Source organism: Hyaena hyaena, unplaced genomic scaffold (assembly GCF_003009895.1).
Source record: "Hyaena hyaena isolate Hyena2069 unplaced genomic scaffold, ASM300989v1 scaffold_34, whole genome shotgun sequence".
Taxonomy (NCBI): Eukaryota; Metazoa; Chordata; class Mammalia; order Carnivora; family Hyaenidae; genus Hyaena; species Hyaena hyaena.
This window is the reverse complement of record NW_024080665.1, coordinates 524,302-545,540: the sequence shown is the minus strand read 5'-3', so window position 1 is coordinate 545,540 and position 21,239 is coordinate 524,302. Positions and strand designations below refer to the sequence as shown.

At 48.1% G+C, this 21,239-nt stretch overlaps 1 protein-coding gene across 2 annotated transcripts in view; it reads right to left on the bottom strand.

The window, feature by feature from the left end:
- SORL1 (sortilin related receptor 1) overlaps window positions 1–21,239 on the bottom strand; it is a 172,919-nt gene that overhangs the window by 65,870 nt on the left and 85,810 nt on the right. For both annotated transcript variants that reach the window (XM_039228694.1, XM_039228695.1), the window contains exons 13-21: window positions 19,643–19,821; window positions 17,740–17,926; window positions 13,773–13,901; window positions 13,206–13,291; window positions 9,344–9,516; window positions 7,960–8,091; window positions 5,372–5,463; window positions 3,861–4,107; window positions 3,061–3,199 (exon numbers count right to left, since the gene is read on the bottom strand). In XM_039228694.1, coding sequence (XP_039084625.1) covers window positions 3,061–3,199; window positions 3,861–4,107; window positions 5,372–5,463; window positions 7,960–8,091; window positions 9,344–9,516; window positions 13,206–13,291; window positions 13,773–13,901; window positions 17,740–17,926; window positions 19,643–19,821 — 1,364 coding nt within the window. The remainder of the gene's footprint in view (window positions 1–3,060; window positions 3,200–3,860; window positions 4,108–5,371; window positions 5,464–7,959; window positions 8,092–9,343; window positions 9,517–13,205; window positions 13,292–13,772; window positions 13,902–17,739; window positions 17,927–19,642; window positions 19,822–21,239) is intronic.

Genomic DNA, 21,239 nt, shown 5'->3' with positions numbered 1-21,239 from the left:
CCCAGAGAGTGTCTGCCCTCCCTATAGATATTTAAAAGCCTTAGCTTACTGAGACTTTGAAAGAGCATTCCAAGAGCTCCAAAGTATTTTAATACATTGCAAAATCAACGGAAAAATCAACAGCCTTGTAAAGTGAGCTCTTTAAGGAAAAAGCACTCTTTAAGAAGAATAAATTTCAGTAACACTACATAAAAGTCAATCAGGTATACATCAAGAAAGGCGTTTGTTTAAAACTAAATAACCCAAATGGACAAATGTTTTGAGTCAACAAAATTTTTATCACAAACAAGAATCAGTCAACATCTAGTACTTCCAGGGGAGCCTGGGTGACTCAATCAGTTAAGCATTTGATCTCGGCTCAGGTCATGATCTCACAGTTCATGAGTTTGAGGCCTGTGTCAGGCTCTTTGCTGACAGCTCAGAGCCTGGAGCCTACTTCAGAATCTGTGTCTCCCTCTCTCTCTGACCCTCCCCCACTCACACTCTGTATCTAAGAAATAAATAAATATTTAAAAAGTTAAAAAAAAACAAACATCTAGTACTTCCATATCATTGTCATATACCAGGGCACTGCTATTCCAACAACAGATGACAGAAGGAGCAGAGCCTAACAGTCTTGTTGAAGTCAAGCTGGGGAGCGAATTAGGCCATGATGCAAATTCTTACCACTTAAATATACATATGACATAGAAACACGAATCTGACTTTCACGGTCTTATCTACAAACTGACAATGTTACTAATACACAAGGATTTGGGGAAGGTTAACTGAGGCCATTCAAAAAGCACAAAGCACATTAGTGTGGTGCTGATAACACAGGAAACCCTTAATAAATGTAGGTTATTATCTCCATTATTATTTTACCCTCAGCTAACAGACAGTCCTCCATGTGTTAGGAACCAACAACAAAAATAATAAAGATTGACGAGCACCAGGGATCACGAACATGCAAAACATGGTCCCAAAAAGCAGCCAGGTGAGAGCAAGCAAGTTCAAGGCCAAGAGGCACCTGCAGCATACAGGCAGTGCTGACAGCCAGGTGCCATTTCAAAAGGGCTCATTTAACCTAAACCAGCCCGTCTGAGAGATCATGGACTTGTTTCTCTGGCCCTGTGTCTGTGGGCAGGAGGTCGGCTGCAAGGACCCTGCTTACACAAAGGAGGAAAAGGGAATCCCGAAGGCAAACGGAGGAAGGAGCAAAGAGACGGCAGTCACTGGTCCTGAGGCCCGAGTCTGTGTGCTGCTCACTGGCACACATCTCCTCCACCCAGATCCCAGCCAGACTCCCAGAATTACCCTGGACAGTTTAAATGAAGGGGGCTCATTGAGGCACAAAGGGGAAATCACGCCTAAGGCAAGGCTCGCAGATGTGTGTGCACAGCCCTGGTATACCACCTGTGCAAGTGCTTGGACTACAGCCCGTTCCCCAAACACCTCCCCCCCAGGACCTGGCTGTGACTGACATCAGCTGGAATGAAGCAAGCGGCCAGCTGAGACGAGGGAGGGCGGAGCTCAAGGGTCATATAATAGTCTGAGCACTGCCCTGTGCTCATAACACGTGCTTACAAGCACTTATTGAAAGGAAGACTTGCTTTCTGGACCAAGTGCTAATCCAGAGGAATGCTGACAACTCACTCGGCTGGCTAGCGGTGCCCATCAGTAAGGGTGGGGGTCCTCCATCGGACAAAGGCCCCGGGTTTCAGCCCCTGCAGCTGAGAAGCTGAGTCCCTCTTCTCTCCCTGTTTCAAACAGGCACCGCCTCCAAGAAGAGAGTGACCCTTCCGTTCTGTGGCATAACTGGAACGAAAGCCCAGCTCCTAAGCCAGCCAGGGACCTCTGAGAGAGCGAATTCACCTCTGAGATGCCATTCACTAATCTATGATCCATGGATCACAGTACCACCTCCGCCCACATCATGGGTCAGTTGCAAAGACAGAACAAGAGTACAGACTTATGTTTCCAGCATTCTTTCGGTTTTCTAAGGGTGCTCTCAATGTTGTCTCCACTGGTCTTCCCCAGATAACAATGGTATCTGTCACTGTATTATTTGCCTTTGACAATCTTCTCTTAGCACAGGGCCAGCCAGAACCCACTACACAATGTCAACATTCTAGTTCAAACCAGGAAACCTAGCAGTTTGTCAATAAAGGAGAGTCAGCAGACCCGGGATGCTATTTAATCCCGTTGAGATAGACAGGGTGCTTCTTAAAGGGACTATTCTTCCCTGAGCATCCTGCTCTCTTTCCTGGAGAGCCAACAGTACGGGGTGGCAAGCAGAAGGAAAAGGAAGGAAAGAAGGAAGGAGGCTTTCTGTTGAAGAGCCTCGGTCTCCAGGACCAGTGGGTCACAGGCACCAAGCAGCTCTTGAAGCCTCCGCCGACAATCTTTAAAGCAGCTACTGTCTCTATCCGCTGGCAGCGCTTCCCTTTCCACGATCTCTTTCAACAATACTGAGCCCTACGAAGTGCTAGGCAGTGGCAAAAGTGTGGAGGCCAAGAGGAAAAAAAAAAGGAGAGACATGATCGCCTCCTTCATGGGGCCTAAGAGTCGCAGGTGGGACGCATTCATTAATGCATCACACAATGACACGTAGCATCACGAGGGAGGCAGGGTGCTCAGTGAGCCACAGGTCATCTGGACAACCAGAGAACAAGACAGGACTCCCGTCAGGAGGCAGCAAGCGTCTGCACCCCCACCCCAGCACTGCGCCCTGTAAGGCCACGAGGCGGGGATTCAGTGCACGCCGGGGACTCTCGAGCTGCAACAGAAGCCACACCACCCATCAGTCAGAGGCCGAAGGCAGGGGAGGAAGGTCTAATTACCCACCAAGGATCACACACGAGGCAGGCAAACACATGCCGTCTTCCAGCTGTGTGTGTACCATTAGCAGAGAAATTAAGATGTCATTAGGAAGAAATTAAATAATGTGCATGTTGTCGTGACAATGAAGACGCAGGCTGCCAGATCCTGTCTGAGCGGAGATTACCAACGCCCAGCCCCTTTCTCAAGAGCTCCATGAGAGACAGACAGAGAGAGACTGAGCAGGGGACACAGCCTTACCAGTTGTCTTCCCCTTGTAGAAAATCTTCATGTCCATCAGCCCCGTGAGCTGGCTTGCCAGAATGGCCATCTGAGAGCCAGTGTATTTGGAGGCTCGGAAGATGCTGAGCTGTGACCAGTCGTCCCAGTAGATTTCATTCTGGAAGAGAAAACCTCTGCTCATTAGCGCAGCTCCTTGGGTCTCCCATTCTGGACCCTCCATGAGGGCAGGGGTTTGCCCATGCGGGGGACGCCTGACATTCACTGGTGAAGGACCGACCTCATCGAGATTCCACTGAAATGCAAGGCAGTGGTTTTATCCAAACTTCACCACCAATAAGCCACATAGAAGGTGTGGCCCGAAGGAGACTATCAGATAAGCCTTCAGGGGTGAGCACAGCCCAGGCCTTCGGTTCACAATCTGCTTCCCAGTGTCGGGAAAAGCCATCCATTCTGTTTTCTAGAGTCAAGCAGAAGCGACAGGCAACACAGGTGATACAGAGCTCATGTGAAGCCATCGGGGTTTGAGGAGGACAAGCCTCTCAAGAGATGAGGTCATTGAGCCCCAACTACTGGCACTGAAGGGCAAATGGAGGTTCTTTCTGTGAAACAACCTCAACTTTTAATCTTTTGAAATTCGAACAGTGAGCAGCCTGGACCCCTGGCAACTCTGGAATCCTCCCACATGCGCTCAAGAAAACAGTCTCAAATTGGGAATTGAGCCGGTCTTCTAGAAGTCAGACCAGCATCTCTGCAAAAGCAATAGCAGCTCTTTACCAGTTCTAACAGATGGCCCAAGCGGGGAGCAAAGGAGACCCCACCTTGAAGACAGCGATGGCATAGGGATGGGGGAGGTTGTCCAGGATGACGGAGCGCTGCTGGCCATCAAAGGTGATCCGCTCGATGCAGTCCAGGTAGGCATCTGTCCAGTAGATCCACTGGTCATCCACAGAGATGCCATTGGGCCATTTCACGTCCTCAGACACAAGACGCAGCACAGCGGAACCATCCATGTTGCTCCGATAAATTCCAGGCTTCAGCTCCCCCCAGTCAGTCCAGAACATCACCCTGGTCAAAACCGGGAAAGAACACACATCACATAGGACATGGGGATAGAGGGGGGTCAGATTCTACCCCAAAGATGTAAGGGGCTGATCGACAACCAGAAGGCCAGTGAGTTCAACATTATTATTATAATCTGTAATTGTCCTACTTAAAACCACTTAACTTCTTCACCCAGCAATTCCTTTATTGGAATTTATCTACAGATATAATCACGTTACGTGATGACAAAGTACAAAGATATTCATCATGGCACTGTTCTTACCAGCAAGTATATACATGTACCTGTACACATACATGTATTATATGTATATAGATACACACACACTTTTAAGTGGATACATATGTCTACACACCAAAATGTTAATCTACAGAGAAAGTTACAGATTGTGGTATACACAAAAGAGTATTATGAAGCCTGAAAAATCTGCGAGTGCTCACACGTAAACATCATCTTCAAACCACGTTGTTTTGAAAATGTGCATAACAGCAAATACCCTACAATTCTGTCTAACGTGTGAGCATGTACATGTGCTTTAAGGACATACAGTTGAATAGGAGTAAAGAAGAATTCTGAAAGATACACAAGAAACTGCTAATCACGATTACCCCTCGGAAGTGTGAGTGAGAAGGGTTATGAGTGAGAAAGGAGGAAACAAATAGTTTTCATTTCATAAGCCTCCATTCTCTTAACATTTTTAATCAAGCACCTATATATTTTTTATTTTAGAAAGCAGATCTAATTCTCCATCATAAATACCAGAAGGGTTGAAAACCTAATCCAGAACTTCCTTTTAGCTATGCTTCTTTAAGTTAAGAGATTAATAAACAGCACCTTTGCATTTCCCAGGTGCATACAAATTGTTAGTAAAAAAAAAAAAACCCACCCAAGCTGGGGGTGTGGGGACACAGGAAAGAGATGGAAGGGATCAAATGTTTGCATCATGCCTCAAACTCCAGGTAACGATCCTCATGATATCCAACCAGGCCTGACTATGATGGACAGACTTTCTTCCAATAATACCTTTTCTTGGAGAAACACCCCACAGATGTGAGACATCTGGGTGCAGGGATGCAGATGCTGGTGAACGAAAATGGAGTGGAGTTACCTGACCAGATGACTGAGCTCTGGTTTCAAAACTCAGAAGTCAACAGATCATTTCAACTACCATCATCAGACAGAAGTTTGCAGCCAACAGTTTGCATTTCCACGAGAATCTGTCTGCTGCGTCACCCGACACATGCGGACTTCCTCCGGGGCCACACTTACCCGTCTTGGGGCAGGAGGACCAGGGCCCTGGGCCGATCAAGCACAGAGGAGTTGACAATCGTGAGTCGGAAGTCACCATCTGGATTAGCTACCTGACAAAGAAAAGGGGGTGGGAGCCGTGGGTGGAAGGCCAAGGTGGACGGGAGCTCCTTGAAAGGCCCACGTCACAGTTTCCTGTGGGGCCGTTGCCTACAGACACGCGACCTCTCGACTGCCTGATTCCCCTGCAGGCGCATCTGGAAAACCCGCCCTGATGTGGGGTCTGAATGAGCTGTTCCCTCCTCTGGCTCACGGGACAATTCTCACATGGTCTGACAGGAGAGCCACACTGTCATCTGTGCCGCAGGTCTGGGGCGTGATGAACTGCACAAAGTAACCCACCTACGTCACTCCAGGCTCCAAAGCCACCAGTAGCTCCTACACTGTCCACAAAACAAACTGTCAATGTCCCTGCCTCATGATTAAGAGTCTCCACAGGGGCGCCTGGGTGGCTCAGTCAGTTCAGCGTCTGACTTTGGCTCAGGTCATGATCTCGAGGTTCATGAGTTTGAGCCTCGCGTCCGGCTCTGTGCTGACAGCTCAGAGCCTGGAGTCTGCTTCAGAGTCTGCATCTCCGTCTTTCTCTTCCCCTTCCCTGCTCGTGTTCGGTCTCTGTCTCTCAAAAACTGAATAAATGTTAGAAAAATTTTCCATTTTTAAAAAAGAGTCTCTACAGACTGTTCATTCTCTGCCCTCCATATTCTGTCTCCTCCACTTCAGCCCCTACAACTTTGGTGAGGCTGGCCTTCTCATGGGTCTCCAGGCCTGAGGTACTCCTCCTCCTCATCTGTTCTCACTGTGTCCCCTCCTGGGCCTCTCCTCTGCTCCATAATCAAATCGTGTCTTTCCTTCACATCTCACCTCCAGGCCCAGCTCCTCAGCTTAACTCCTCTGACCTGCCTTGATCAACGAGCATCAGCACTTCTTGCTGGGGACTCACCTCACCATTCTGCACAAACGGAACCTGGGCTGTACGCTGTGAGAGTGTGGGCACTTAGGCTGCACTGTGTCCTTCCAGCACCTGGCAAAGTGCTGACCACACACAATTAAAGGAGAGAAACAGCAACAGCAACACACTACTCATTATGGACCAGGCACCGGGCAGCTTCTCCTTCGCTTCCCCCAGCTGCAATGTGGGGTGGGCGTCAATCACCGTGTCCTCAGGGCTCGGCTCAGGTGTCACATCCTCAAGGACTTCCTGTCCACCTCATGTCATGCTGCCTGACTGTGCAGTCACACGATTGTACCATGCCCTCCACCCCTGGACCTTCTCTGAAGGATGCATCGCTGACGGAACTGACAGACTTCTTTCCTCATTAGTTTGCTGCCTCCACTAACATTTAATCTCTGTCACGACAGGAACTCGTGCATCTCGCCAACTGCTGTCTCTTCGCCACCTCAAACCATCCCTGGCACATAAGCACGTGAGAAAAAGCACCCGTCAAACCACTGAGTGGATAAATGATGAAGAAACTGAAGCTTGGGTGGATAAAAAACTTGCCCAAGGGACTCAGCTTCCAGAATAAAGACTGAACCCAGGTCTGGCTCTTGGCTTTGTGGCTTTCGTCTTACAACTTCTCTCAACTCTCTAGGCCTCCCTACCTCTCCTGCACTTCTCATACCACCCACACGCCAGGCCTCCATGTCGTCAGTACAAAGAAGGGCGGGGACGATGGGTTCAGCAGTGACGTCCAGGAGTTGATTGTGACTTTGGTGTTGTAGAGGCCATTTCTGACCCTCGTGTAGCCTTGGGTAGCTAGGGTGCAGACAGGTAAAATGGGATAAGAATACCTACTTAGTTGGGGTGCCTGGGTGGCTCAGTCAGTTAAGCGTCTGACTTCGGCTCAGGTCATGATCTCACTGCTCATGAGTTTGAGCCCTGCATTGGGCTCTGTGATGACAGCTTGCACCCTGAAACCTGGAGTCTGGAGCCTGCTTCCAATTCTGTCTCTGTCTCTCTGCCCCTCCCCTACTCATACTCTGTCTGTCTCTGTCTCTCAAATATAAATAAAACATTTTAAAAAAGTCCACTCTTAACAGGATTGTTGTGAAAAGTAAATCACATAATTCACGCAAAGTGGTTTCAGCGGGGCTTGGCACATGGGAAGTCCTCATTGTCTTTAATAATGACAGTGGTGATCGTGATTGAGACACCGTCTTTATGACCCCAGTTGACTGCAATCATACTAGAGCATTGATAATACAGCACTATAATAATGCTCTGGTGTGCTTGTGATGATCACTGTGGTTACTACCACAGGCTGCTGCTAGCCAAAACAGAACCATTCAGGGCAGCTTAATGAAATTTCTGTCTGATGGGTTTAGGCATTCCCATGTGGGAATCTTCATGGCAAAGAACGAGAATTCTGAAACCATTCCCCTTTTCTTCCCTTTCCAGAGGCTCAGCTGGTCCATTCTCTGGAATTCTCAAGGAATTTCCAGACAAGTCGGACACACTGGCTCCCACCTCGGTGTCAAATGTGGCCTCAGGCTCGGGTGCGGGCCCGCCTCTGGCTAGCTTAAATATGGACAGCATGGGACACACATACCTCAATCTTCTTAAAGCCAGAATCCACCCAGTACAGTAACTGGCTGAGGGGTTCAAATGCCAAGGCTTCTACGGTCTCCAGGCCGGAATTGATGATCACCTCTTGCCCTGTACTCCCGTTCAAGCAGAGGCGCTGAAGAGAGAACAGAACAAAGGCTGTGAAATGCTCAGAGGGCCTCGCGCCAACTCAGTCCCACGGATGGTAACTGGCTTGACCGGCGAGGGATGCGATGTTTTAGATGAGTAAACTTTCCACATGAGCGAAGCCAGTTTTCAATAAAAGTTTTCTAAAATATATTACAGCTTCCTGTTTCAAGCAGAATAGCTAAACACAGTGTAATCATCTGTATTACTCTGCATTATTCTTATGAACGTTGGTTACTGAACTGTGCAGGTATCACAGTAACGAGGTCGGAGATTACTGAGAAGCAGGATTCTGTTTGCTTTTAAAATAAATGAAACCAGACCGCTGTTAGTTTTGAGTTCTTGTGTCAGCTTTCAGAGGCTCTTGGCCAAATGGTGCTCTTGTTGCGATGGCTACACTCACCAGTCACTGCCAGTGTCCATCCCCCACACCACCCCCCGCCCCCAAAAACCCGGGCACTGTAAAATTGGATTGGAAGTCCTGATAAAACTTGTTAGAATTGCTTTTCTACAAAGGATTCAGGGGCACCTGGGTGGCTCAGTCGGTTAAGCGTCCGACTTCGGCTCAGGTCATGAACTCCCAGTTCGTGGGTTTGAGCCCCGCATCAGGCTCTGTGCTGATAGCCAGCTCAGAGCCTGGAGCCTGTCTTCAGAGTCTGTGTCTCCCTCTCTCTCTGCTCCTCCCCTGCTCACACTGTCTCTGTCTCTCAAAAATAAATTAAATAATTAAATAAATAAAAAATAAAAAGGATTCACTAGGCAATGAATAAAGATCAAATAGCTGTCCTTTAAAATGCATGGGTCTGAGTATATGGCTATCGATCTGGCCTGTGTGGGGATCTTTACAGCTCACTTCCTGGTTCTGGGCTGTGTTTAGAATAGCTGAAGTGGATAACTACGTGGACTGTGGAGAAGTCAAGTGGTACTGGATCTTGGCTTCGGCAGAAGGATGCTTCCTACACTCCTAGTCCTAAAATCTTCCCAGTAGGAAAAGTAAGGCCTCCCTTACAAGGAAGATTGCAGACTTGGGCTCCCTCTGTCCTTCCTATGAGGACAGAAGTAGGCAGGGTGAGAAAATACTCGAAGAGAAGACTGAAATTTTCATCAGTCGGCTCTGAAAGGAGTGACCAGTTAAACCCTCTAATAACCGTTTCTAATACATGGGCCATTGGGAAAGAGGCTTATCAGGCCTGGCTGATCACGAGGCATAGCCCCCATTAGCACTCCAAGGGTTGACGCACCTGGATGATGTCCAAGGCCAGGTCAGACCAATATAAGCAGTTCTGCTCGTAGTCAAAGTCCAGGGCCACGGCCGCCCGCAAGCCAGTGAGAGGTAGCTGCTCAGTGACTCCCGAGGCCAGGTCATATCGGTGGATGGACTTACGCATGGCGTACAGGATGAACTCGTTCTCCTCTGCATAGACACACAAAGCAACAGAGTGGGTAGGCCTGCAGGGTGCTGAGGGGGTCCCAGCTCATCTGCCCTGTTTTCCTCTCACACATAAATCTCAGACCCACTGGCCACATGGCATGGATCCAGTGGCAGAGCATAGGGATCAAGATGCGTAAAACGGAATCGCCTTTCCGCCTTGGGCAAGTTACATCCACCCCTCTAAACCTATGTTCTTGTCTGCAAATTGTATTCCTTGTTGCACTGCCTCTTTTTTTTAATCCAGATGCCCAAGCAGGCGTGCTTGAACATCCACACTTCCAAGCTCCGCTTCTAGAAGGCTTTAGAGTCCCGCATGACAAAATAATGACCCCACACCTGCTCTGCCTCGTCATATGACTGTATCACATGGCACCATAATCGTGTTGACGGGAGACCCCTCATCACTGAGACCCGAGGATAATCTGATTGTTCACCCATCAGACATTATTCACAATGACGTGCAGCAATTACATCAACCTACTGTATCTTCAAAACAGTAATAATACATTTGTTGTTGAATACGTACAAAATGTCTCACAACACAACCCTCCTGAAGACTCTATTTCTACTTAACAAATACTTATATGACGTACATACTAGGTGCCAGGTTTTGTTTCATGGGCATAACAACTGCCTAATGGGAGAGCGGCTATTAACTCAGTTTTACAAATGAGAAAACTGACAGCACAGAGGTGAACGCACTCTGGGTTACACAACTCAGACGTGGAAGAACCAAGCCTTGAACTTGGGCTGTCTGGATCCAAGATCCATATTTTACCCACTACACAATGCTGTCTCTTACAATGAAAATGCCAACATTGTCGTTTATTAAGATGCAGAAATAGAGGCCCAGAGGCCCAGACTTAATGTCAGACAATGAGTAACTGGAAGAGCTAGGACTCTCTCTCTCTCTTCCACTTAGGGAACAGCCCAGAAAATATTTAGATTCTTCCACAGCAATGGACATGAGCAACACACCCCCATCCACATCTTATGCGTCCACTTGGACAGTATGTTGCATACGGGACCAAGATCTGAATTCCTCTGCTGCAGGCCTGCAGACTGACTGCTTTTCTGTTCTCTCTGACTCCCTTCCTTCAGAGAGTTCATGTGTACTAGCTGCCCGCTTCACGGGTACCAAAGGCTTCAATGTAGATAGATAATGCACCCAAAACAAGACATCTAGCTACAGTTTTTTAAAAGATTTTTTATTTATTTTGAGAGTGCACAAGCAGGGAAGGGGCAGAGAGAGACGGAGAAAGAAAATCCCAACCAGGCTCCACACTGCCAGCACAAAGCCCAACACAGGGCTCGATCTCACGAACCTTTGAGATCATGACCTGAGCCAAAATCAAGCGTCAACGTTTAACAGACTGAGCCACCCAGGCGCCCCTACGTACAATTCTTAACAAAGGTAAGTTTGGTCTCATTTTACTTCAAAAATATCTAAGCCACCACCACATGATAACAAATCTCTTCTCGATTTTGAGGAAAGCTTCCCACTATAATTCCCAGTTAAGGGGGCCGTTAAGACAAAAACTGCCAAGCCCATACGTGACAGGGAAATCAAGGACTCATCGAAGCTGCCACAGAGAGTCGTGGAGGACATGTTCAAGCAGCAAGCCTTCCACACTGACTCTCCAACATCTGCAAAACCCATGCTGGGGCTTTGGTTTTCCTTCTAACCAGCATCAGCTGGTTTACGGCAAAGACGGAGTCCAGAAAGACTTGCCTTAGGATTAGGCGCAGAGGAACATTTCACATTTTTGTGTTCAACACTCAGGAAAGGAACAGAATACTTGGCCAATCCCAGCCTAGGCAGAGCCTAGACATCTATGTTATTACAGTCATCATAAAGGAAGAAAAACAACTTCATTTTTAAAAATGATGCCCAGGGGCGCCTGGGTGGCTCCGTCAGCTAAGGGTCCAACTTGAGCTCAGGTCATGATCTCACGGCCTGTGGGCTCAAGCCCTGTGTGGGGCTCTGCGCTGACAGCTCAGAGCCTGGAGCCTGCTTCAGATTCTGTTTCCTTCTCTCTCTGCCCCTCCCCCACTCATACTCTCTCTCTCAAAAATAAATAAACGTTAAAAAAAAAATGATGCCCAGATCACCTCATCTTTACAAAGATGCTGTGACTCCCATCAGCCCTAGGAAACCAACCCTCCCTCTCCTGGTACGCCCTGCCTTCTGTGTCATGCATCTTTTTCTTTTTTCCTACAAATGTGCTCTTTCTACATTGGTCCCTATTCTATTTTCTCCTCCCAGCAAAGAAAACCGCTCCCTTACCGGTTTAGATGGTTTTACACAAACTGTTTTGTCCCTCACAGAATCGTCTTCAGAAATGTTTATGATAAAAGCGGGCACTCCAGCCCTGAAGAGCAATCACTCAAACCCCACTAACCCACACCCTCCTTGATAACAGCTCTTGTGAGGAGCATATTTGAATATTATCTGCTCATTTGCGGGGATCTGCTGAAGCCGTGTTCTTTTGAAGTCTCCACAGTGAGGGATGTTAATTACTCTGGTAATGATGAAGATTAAATTAAGGGACTAATGAGCTTAGCAGGAAAAACACCCGGGCAAGCAGGCAAGTGGTGAGCGATGGTGGGGGTGGGGGAGGGGGAGGGGGGGTGTCATCTGCCCTGCCTGCGGAGGGCCACACACTTCTTGTGATTCAGTGGGGCACTGAGGGCTGTCCCAGCAGACACCGCCGCCGCCGCCGCCACCACCACCACAGGGAGAAGCAGCCCCAACCATCTACCTTCCCCAAGAAGTAAGAGCAGGAAGAAGGATGCACGGGGAATAAGGAAGCCCTAGACAAACAAGAACTAGAAACAGAGGAGGGAAGGGAAGATGCTGAGAGATGAACTCTGCGAGAGGATCATCGTTTCATGCCTGGGCTGCGAATACCACCACCTGTGCCATCGCTACTCAGTCAACTTCAAGCACGTTTGGACCACCCTGTCCCCTTACAGCACGTACACTCACTCCGCAGAATGTCTTCCTAATGAGCACGCATGACGGTCACCTAAAATAATGCAAATGACACTCTCTCGCCACTTGGGCGATGTCCCAGGAAGAGCATGGGGCTTAGTTAGGAGTCTGAATTTGAACTTTGTCCCTTACCCGATGTGTGACCTTAAACAGGTCGATTAATCCTCTCCTCTGAACATGCTTCCTTATTTAAAAAAAAAAAAAAAAAAAGATGGAGATCATGGTAATATCTGCTTCACTGGGTAGTGGTAAGGATTAAAATGACAACACGTGGAAAAGTATATTACGTGTGAAATTCCATTAAAGTATTCGTTTTAATTAGTATTGTAAAAATTAAGACAGACCACTTAGCTCATTATGTTCAATTCTGACAGACCAAGGAACACAGAAAAGGCCCCTGCCAATGCCTAGGATACAAGAGATGCTGAATGAACATTTTTCAGTGACCCAAAGGGATTTCCCTCAAAACCTATTTTCTGTTCCTATGAAGGCATAAGGCTATAAATAAATTTGGTTTGGACACCAAGGTTAGGGGAGAAGCAGAGGTCTACAATGCTTGCAATTTCTACGCTTTCCCACCACTGAGTTAGAAGGACTACAAGACTGGACCAGTGTGAGACCATAAGGACACCACAGTGACATCTCAAGAACACAAAGGCAAGAAACCACCTCTTACCTGCCAAGGGGCAAGGGACCAGTTCTCCTTCCAGCCGTGTTTCAACGTCTCCTCCACTACAAGTGTCCCCAGAAATCTTCCGATAGCTGTCACCCCCCCACCCCAAGAGCGAGAGGTCAGACACATCCAAGAATAGTCATTAAGCCTTTGTACCTGGAAATCTATTTCCTATCCACATCCATCTCTTCGTTTCCCTATTGGATGGTTCATCATTCTCAATCGGTTCTGCTTATAATTACACCGGGCAGCCCAGACAATGGGAAGACTGTCCCGGGCAAGAGTTTACATATATCTCCTCCGCGAAGTTCTATGAAGATGCGTCCCTGCTGAAGTTCATGACTTAACCTACGGCTAGAGCTACAGAGAAGCTTACAGGTTTGCTTTTTTTCTCCTCAGAGGGTAGAAGCATTTGTAAACATCCTAATTCTAAATATTGCCCAAACTACCTGAGACCTGCTAGCTCGGAATCCAAGCGTTTGGAGTATGAAAGGTGCCAGGGTGGCTTTCTCTGCTTTCTTGAATTCAGTGCAGACGTGTCCCCTGCAGGGTGACCTTTGTGAGACATACCCTCTTGTTCTCCTGTATGTAGAACCCACAGCACAAGGCACAGGAGGGGAGTATGACTTCCCAGAAAACTCAGGATCCGGAACACAGACCTCTAATGACAGATCTTCACTCATCTTGAAGCCAAAGTCACTGAAAAGGCAATTGGGGTTTGTTAGGGCCGACGGCTTGTGTGCTGGGGACATGCCAATACCAACCCAATCCGCCAGCTTATTATAAGTTACTAAAGATGTCCCTTTGAAGAACACTCCTTTTTTATACTAATGCCTTTTCAATACAAACTTCCTATTTGAACCGTGATTGGAAAACCACGATCATATGCCAAACACAAACAAAAGCAATACAAATCATTATATCAGAAACAAAATAATATTAGTTTTTTTTAGCTGGGTCCAGTTCCTCACCCAAAGACTCTGGGTCTACCCTCTCTGTGTTAAGAGGAATTAGCAAATGCTAAAGAGTTACTAGCACCTAGTGATACTTTCTCGTTGACATGCTTAAAAGCATGATAAAGGAAATTTAAAAGAATCACCTTTTTTTAAAAGTAAAGATTCAGTAATATTTAAGACCATGTCCATGCACTACCTAAAACCACCATGGGTGTCTCATCCTGCACTTCAGGACACAACACTTTGGTCCACGAGACTTTCCACAGTTTGGCGGCCACATCTCTGCCAAAACGCCCAGCTCGAGGGGCGGAGCCCTGGAGTAGGAACCAGGGACGCTAGGTCCAGTCCCGACTCTGCCCTTTCCAGCACTGAACAACGCCAAGAGGAGGCAGCTGCACTACATTACATCCTGAAGCTTGGCCCAAACCCTAAATTAGAGCTCAAAGAGATTCTCCACATTGGCATGCTCTATTTGAAGGGCTTCCTTTCTATGAAGTCCAATGAATACTTACTTTTAAAAAATTTTTTTAAAGTTTGTTTACGTTTGAGAGAGAGTTCTAGTAAGGGAGGGGCAGAGAGAGGGGAAGACTCAGAATCTGAAGCAGGCTCCAGGCTCTGAGCTGTCAGCACAGAGCCCGATGTGGGGCTCGAACTCATGAATCATGAGATCATGACCTAAGCCAAAGTCTGATGCTTAACGGACTGAGCCACCCAGGTGCATCCCCCTCTTTTTTTTTTTAAATTTTGTCCAATGAATACTTATTAAACACTTTCTCCATGAGAAGTGTTGACAGGTACTGGCCTAAGTGGTTTTTGTGTTCATTATGCCATAATCCACATTTAGCAGGAATTTTTCAGAAGGGAGAGTTTTATTACTGTGTGGAACACCTCTCCTTCATCAAATTAGGTCATTTTTACCGAACGGCTGCTTATTCTTTCTCGGGGCTAAGAGGAGTATCAGCCCATCACTTATTTGCTTCCAAAGGCAAGACACCTATTCTTGGCTTCTGCAATCTGTTGGCCACGGCCTAATAGGCAGCTTCTGAAAAAACTAACTCTGAAATCAAGGGACATAGTGGCCAGTGGCCATATGTCAGAAAGGACTGTCAGAAGCAACCGGACTTTCACAGGTAGCTGTCACTCAATGGCGGAACAAATGCACAGAAACTATAAGCTTGCTCGTTCTCATTTCCCCTGCTGTCGTCCACCTCAGACCACCCCCCTTCTCACTGCCATGGTCCAGGGCCACCCAGAATTCCCAAGAGGTGCACAGCTCTACCAGCTCTGTTCTAGCAGCTACACAAACACAGGCCTTGAAATCAACACACTCTTTATCATTTTCGTGGGGCATCACCCTCACGATCCCATCTGGCCTCAAGCCTAACCCTGTGAGAGGCCAGACAGGCGGCTTCCCTTGGCCATAACGAAGACTCGGCACCTACTGGGTTTCCATGAGTCACCTGGGATGAGCGTGGTAGGCCAGTGAGAGCCGAGCCAGTTTACCAAGAAGGCACACCAGCCTCTGGGTGGTGTTTCTGTTGTTGTTTTGGGAGAAAAGGAGCAGATTTTAGAGAAAAAGCATAGCAGGGGTCATTGAGGGGAAGAAAAGGTGTTAGAATTTCTTACAAGTTTATTATTTCATTTTGAAGCAGTCAGTGGGGATAAAAGAGGGAAGGGAGAGCTACAACCTTTTCCGTGATTAGGGCCTCTACAGTTGGGGACCTGAGGCCAGAAAAGCTCTCAGAGTAAAACTTACAATCTGGGGGCATCTAAGGGAGGACACAGGGTAGCAGAGGGGCACGGAACTGACATCACTGGGAACGTCAAACAGCTCTGTGGGTTCACAATGCAAGGGTCTATGCCGTTATCTCAGAACCACATGGCTTTCAAAGAGAATGTGTGTCCTGTCCGGTCTAAAACCCTGCTGTTCAAAGGATGGGTTTGCAGATTAGCAGCCTCAGGGCCACTCAGAGCCTGGCACAGCTACAGAGAGCCCCAGAGCCAGAGTCGGAACTGGCATTTTAACAAGATCCCAGGTGGTAAATACACACGCTCGAGTTTCAGAAGCAAGGTCTTGGGCAGGAGGTGGCCCGATCTGGTCAGCTGTTCTTGTAAGCAGAGCTTTCTGGGCCCACAGGCTTCCCCATTCACCTGTGGCTGCTTCTGTGCTCCTACAAGCAGCTGCGATGCCCCCAATAGAGACTGTATGACTTGCAAAGCCTAAGACATTAGCTCCGTAACCCTGTTCCAATCTCTGGGCTAGAACGTATCAGAGGCTCTTGGCTTTCATCAAGATAAGAGGGGCTTCCCAAAGCAAACGTTAATTTTTCTGTGCCTCAGCAACTCCTGAGAAATGAGTTACATGCCTAGTTCAATACCCATGTTCTCTGCTGACAGCCCGCCCAGCCTGGGGTGATTTCATGCTGGATTTCAGGCAGACTTGAGGGACTGCCTGGGGGCTCCCAGACCCAATGTGCTTTACTGCTAGAATCATCCTCCGAAACTAAGCTCTGTTCTGATCATTGACTCTCCTCAAAAGTCTTCAAAGACCTCCTGCTGCTTAAAGAATAAGGTCCCCACCCCCTTCTGCGCTACCCTTACCTACCAGACCCACTTCCACTCACTGACCCCACATCATACCGACCAGTCATCCAAGCCAAACTGCCAATGACCTCACTGCCGCCCCTCCGCCTCCCCACTGCTGCCATATCTTCTCAGAATGTTCCTGTCCACAAATCCAGGTGCTTCCCGAAGGCCCATCTCTAACAGTGCATCCTCCAAGAACTTCCCCAAATCAGCCTCCTTCCTGCCGATAATCACAATAAAAGCACCCCTTCCTCCTCCAAGGTTCCTGCGGCTTTCCCTCTAGGGCCACAGCTATCTGTGCCCCTGTCATTTCTTATGTTGTCACCATTCTCAGCCCTACCTTGGGTACTTTGCTCCAGGACTGATACAAACACATATGCACTGACATCCCCTCACTGCAGATCAAGAAATACACTCCCTATAGGATAGGGCTCCTAAGGAAAAGGAGTTACTTACATTGGAAGCTTGAGTGTGTTCCCTTTTGAAGCTGCCCTCATGGAAATAAATCCCAGAGTGATCTGTTCCTAAATACACTATGGCAGCTTCCCTAGGCTGTAAGTCCTCTCCCACATTTCGTAGCTGCAAGAATTAAATCGATTAACCAATATAAAAAGTGCCTAGCACCATTCCTGGCACATAAGAGATGCTTAAGAAATATCTATTTCTGGGGCACTCGGGTGGCTTAGTTGCTTAAGCGTCCAACTTTGGCTCAGGTCACGATCTCACCATTCGTGGGTTCGAGCCCCGCATCCTGTTCTGTGCGGACAGCTCAGAGACTGGAGCCTGCTTCAGATTCTGTGTCTCCCTCTCTCTCTCCATCCCTCCCCTGCTTACACTCTGTGTGTCTCTCTCTCAAAAATAAATAAACATTTAAAAATTTAAAAAAAAAAAGAAATATTACTTCCTATGAGTGCCTTCTTTCCCTCAAGGGAAGGGGCCACGCCCTAGTCTGAGTAAGACACAACCCTGTCACCAGGCATCCAAGAGGGACCCACCATTCATAGTCCTCTCGGGTACAGGAGCAGTTAGACACAACCACGGGCCGGTCAAAGTCTTCTCCGTTAAAGCACGTCGCGTGGGGCGTCCTCCGCTTGAAAACCGTCTTGTGCCCCAGCAAGCACTCGTTGCCCCGCTCATCAGATGGTGACCACAGCTTGTAGTCATTCTCCGTGCAGGGAACCCCTGAGGAAAAGGGAACGCGGCATGAAGCATCTGAGGGAGACCCGTGTGGCCCCTCAGCCCAGCCCCCCACGTCCAGCTTGTCCCCATGCTTCTCAGCGGGCACTCACGTGGACCTCTGGAGCTGCTCCGGGCCTCTGATTGGCTTGCTCTGATGCCCAGAGGCCCCCACATAATGAGCAAGGTACCTCCCAAAACACAGATGTTCGTGTAAGAAACCGGGGAAGAAGCAAGCCACCCTTGGCATGCTCTGAACTTCTGAAATACTTTGGCAGTCTCTGCAGTTCCCTCTAGAAATGGGTATCAGAGGTGCTTATCTCCCAGGGAGTTACGCTGAATCCTTGGCAGATGGTGTCACCCAGGGTTGTTTCCTGCCTGCTTTCTGGGGGGTAGTGTGGGCACACCGGGAAGGAATGGCCCGAGAGCAACAGAGTCCACCGCCACCACTTGGAAGGCTCTTCATGGAAGATCCAAGGAAAGAGGGGCTGAGAAATGGTAAGACCACCTCGATGATGACTCCATCCACACATACTCACTTGGAATTTAAGTAGAGTGGCTTCTATAGGAATTCCGAAGTATACGTATGTCTATACTGGCACTCTGGGTCTTTTTTATAGATATGTCTCCAGTCAGATGATGCGCTGCCTGAAGCTGATGAACAGCTGTCTACCTGATGCCATTCGAATCGGCAAATACTTATTAGGCCCTGACTGCAAGGCTCTCAGGCTGTTAGTCGGTAGAAAATACACATGCACAAGACAGGTTCTTATCTCTAAGACCCCTGTCATCCAGTCGATGGGGAATGATACAAAGAGGGTGACAGACTCAAGGTTATAATTCACGGCGTGAGGGGTGCGCTTATGCTCTGGACACAGAGAAGAGGGGAGGGGTCCCCTGGCTGGGATATTTTTTTTTTTCTTTAATTTTTTTTTAATGTTTTATTTATTTCTAGGAGAGAGAGAGAGAGACAGCATGAGCAGGGGAGGGCCAGAGAGAGAGGGAGTCACAGACTGAAACAGGCTCCAGGCTCTGAGCCGGCAGTCAGCACAGAGCCCGACGCGGGGCTCGAACCCACGAACCGTGAGATCGTGACCCAAGCGAAAGTCGGACGCTCAACCGACCAAGCCACCCAGGCGCCCCGGGGATATTAAGCAGCCAAGTGCATTGGATCCTGAAACATAAAAAGGAGCTCAACTGGTGGAAAGGGAATGGGTAGCAGAGGGAATGTTCCAGACTGTTGGTATGATGTCAGCTGAGGCAGGAGGAGGAGGAAAGAGGGGAGGAAGGAAGGTGCTGGATTACCCTTCTCCCTGCTTACTTACACATCCTGTGGCTACCTAACAGATGGCAGATGAGATCCTAGACAACTGAGAGGACCCTGCATCGTGGGGCGCACACATTCACAGAGGAGTCACCCGCTGAGTCTGTCACGCCAGAACTGCTGATGCAGAAGGATGCTTTTCATTTACTCACCTGTTCAACACCCATACACCTAGACCTACTACATGCCAGCGACTCGACAGGAAGTGAGGATACAAAACAAAACACCTGCTCCTACTAAGAGCTGCCTGAGTAACAGCCTCTGTATTTCGCAGTCACTCACTGCATATGTGCCCATGTCCTTTAACGGCTACAGACTCTCCAGAATACAGAGTATCTAAGCCAATGCTTCGGTCGTTAAATATTTCTACACAAAGGGCCGAGGAGGCAACGGCTTACCCAGGGCATCCGTGGCATTGACCTGGAGGATCAGCCAGCTGTGGACATTCTCTTTGTTGGAGCCAAAGATGGTGAAGACAGTGCTCTTCTCGCCGGGTTCCGTGAGGAGCCCGTACACGAACACGGGGCTCTCAGAGAAGATGAATGTTTTCCAGGTCTCCCCTTCGTTGGTGCTGTATCTGCCAAAGGGGAGTAAGAGGATCCTTACAGTTAAAGTCTCTAGGGCAAGGGCTTAGTTTCCAGATAACACACACTAGTGATGGGAGCCAGGAGTCCTTGGAGAAATAGCCGGAGCAGGGAACGTTCGAGGTTGTGCCAGAAAGCAAGGAGATGCTAAGGGACCACCGGAGTCAGTGCAGTGGGACCCAGCAGCCAGCTCGATGGGAGTTCCAACTGGCCAATGTGGGAAAATTTGCACATGAAAAAGAAAAATGCCGATAACAGATTATACCCTAAATAGAAACAGGATAGGGGTCTCTGAATGATGCTAAAAGGAAGAGAGAAGGGAAGGGGGAAAATGTCTTTCTTATATTACAATGGTACCTAATACGTATTGAAAACAATGACAGTATGAGATAAATGACCATTCCTTAAGCCACATATTAACCACCGGGTCAGGCAAGATAAGCACTGGAGGCTATAACCACTGAGTGGAAGAGTGCCGGGGACCAGGGTGCTCACATGGTTTACATGGGGACCAGGGTGCTCATATGGTCTAAAGCTATCAACCCAGAGATGAAACCTTCACTACAAATGGAAATGCAATTCTATGATGGATAAGAGTCACAACGTTCCCCAAACTTAGCGTCACTCACAATGGGATGATCTGACGTTACGTGCCTCCTAAGAATAACCTATCATCTAGGTCTATTCTGTACAACTGGACAAATCCAGAATGCGGGACGGTCCACATGGCCACTGGTCTGGATGTTTCCAAAACAAAACTGAGGCCATGCAAAAATGAACAAACCAACAAAAAAAGGCGGAAGGTGTGTTACAAAGAGACGAAAGAGGTGTTAACGACCCCATGCAATGTGTAAACCTTGACTGCATCCCAGACTGGGGGGTGGGGCAGTGGTAAGTCATTTGGGACAACTGAGAAAATATAAATACAGTGTACAAGGGACACTGAGCTCATGTTAATTTTCTTAGATGTGATAATGGCATTCTGATTGCATAGAAACACCGTTATGTTTTGGAATACATGTTTTAAGTATTTAGCTGTGAGGCAGCATGATGCCTGCAACTTTCTTTCAACTGACTCAGCATGGGACGCCAGAGTGACTCAGTAGGTTAAGCAACCAACCTTTGATTTCAGCTCAGGTCATGATCTCACAGTTCATGAGTTCGAGCCCCGCATCAGGCTCTGCACTGATAGTGCAGGGCCTGCTTGAGATTCTCTCTGCCCCTATCCCATTCGTGCTCATGCTCTGTCTCTCAGAATAAACATTTTTTTTAAAAACCCACAAATGACAAAAGGATAGACACACAGGCAGACAAGATGAACAGATGATAGAAGTAAAACAAACTGGCAAAATGTTAGCAACTGGTGATTCTGGGCAAACTTCTGTGAGTGTCCTTTAAACAATTGTTCTAC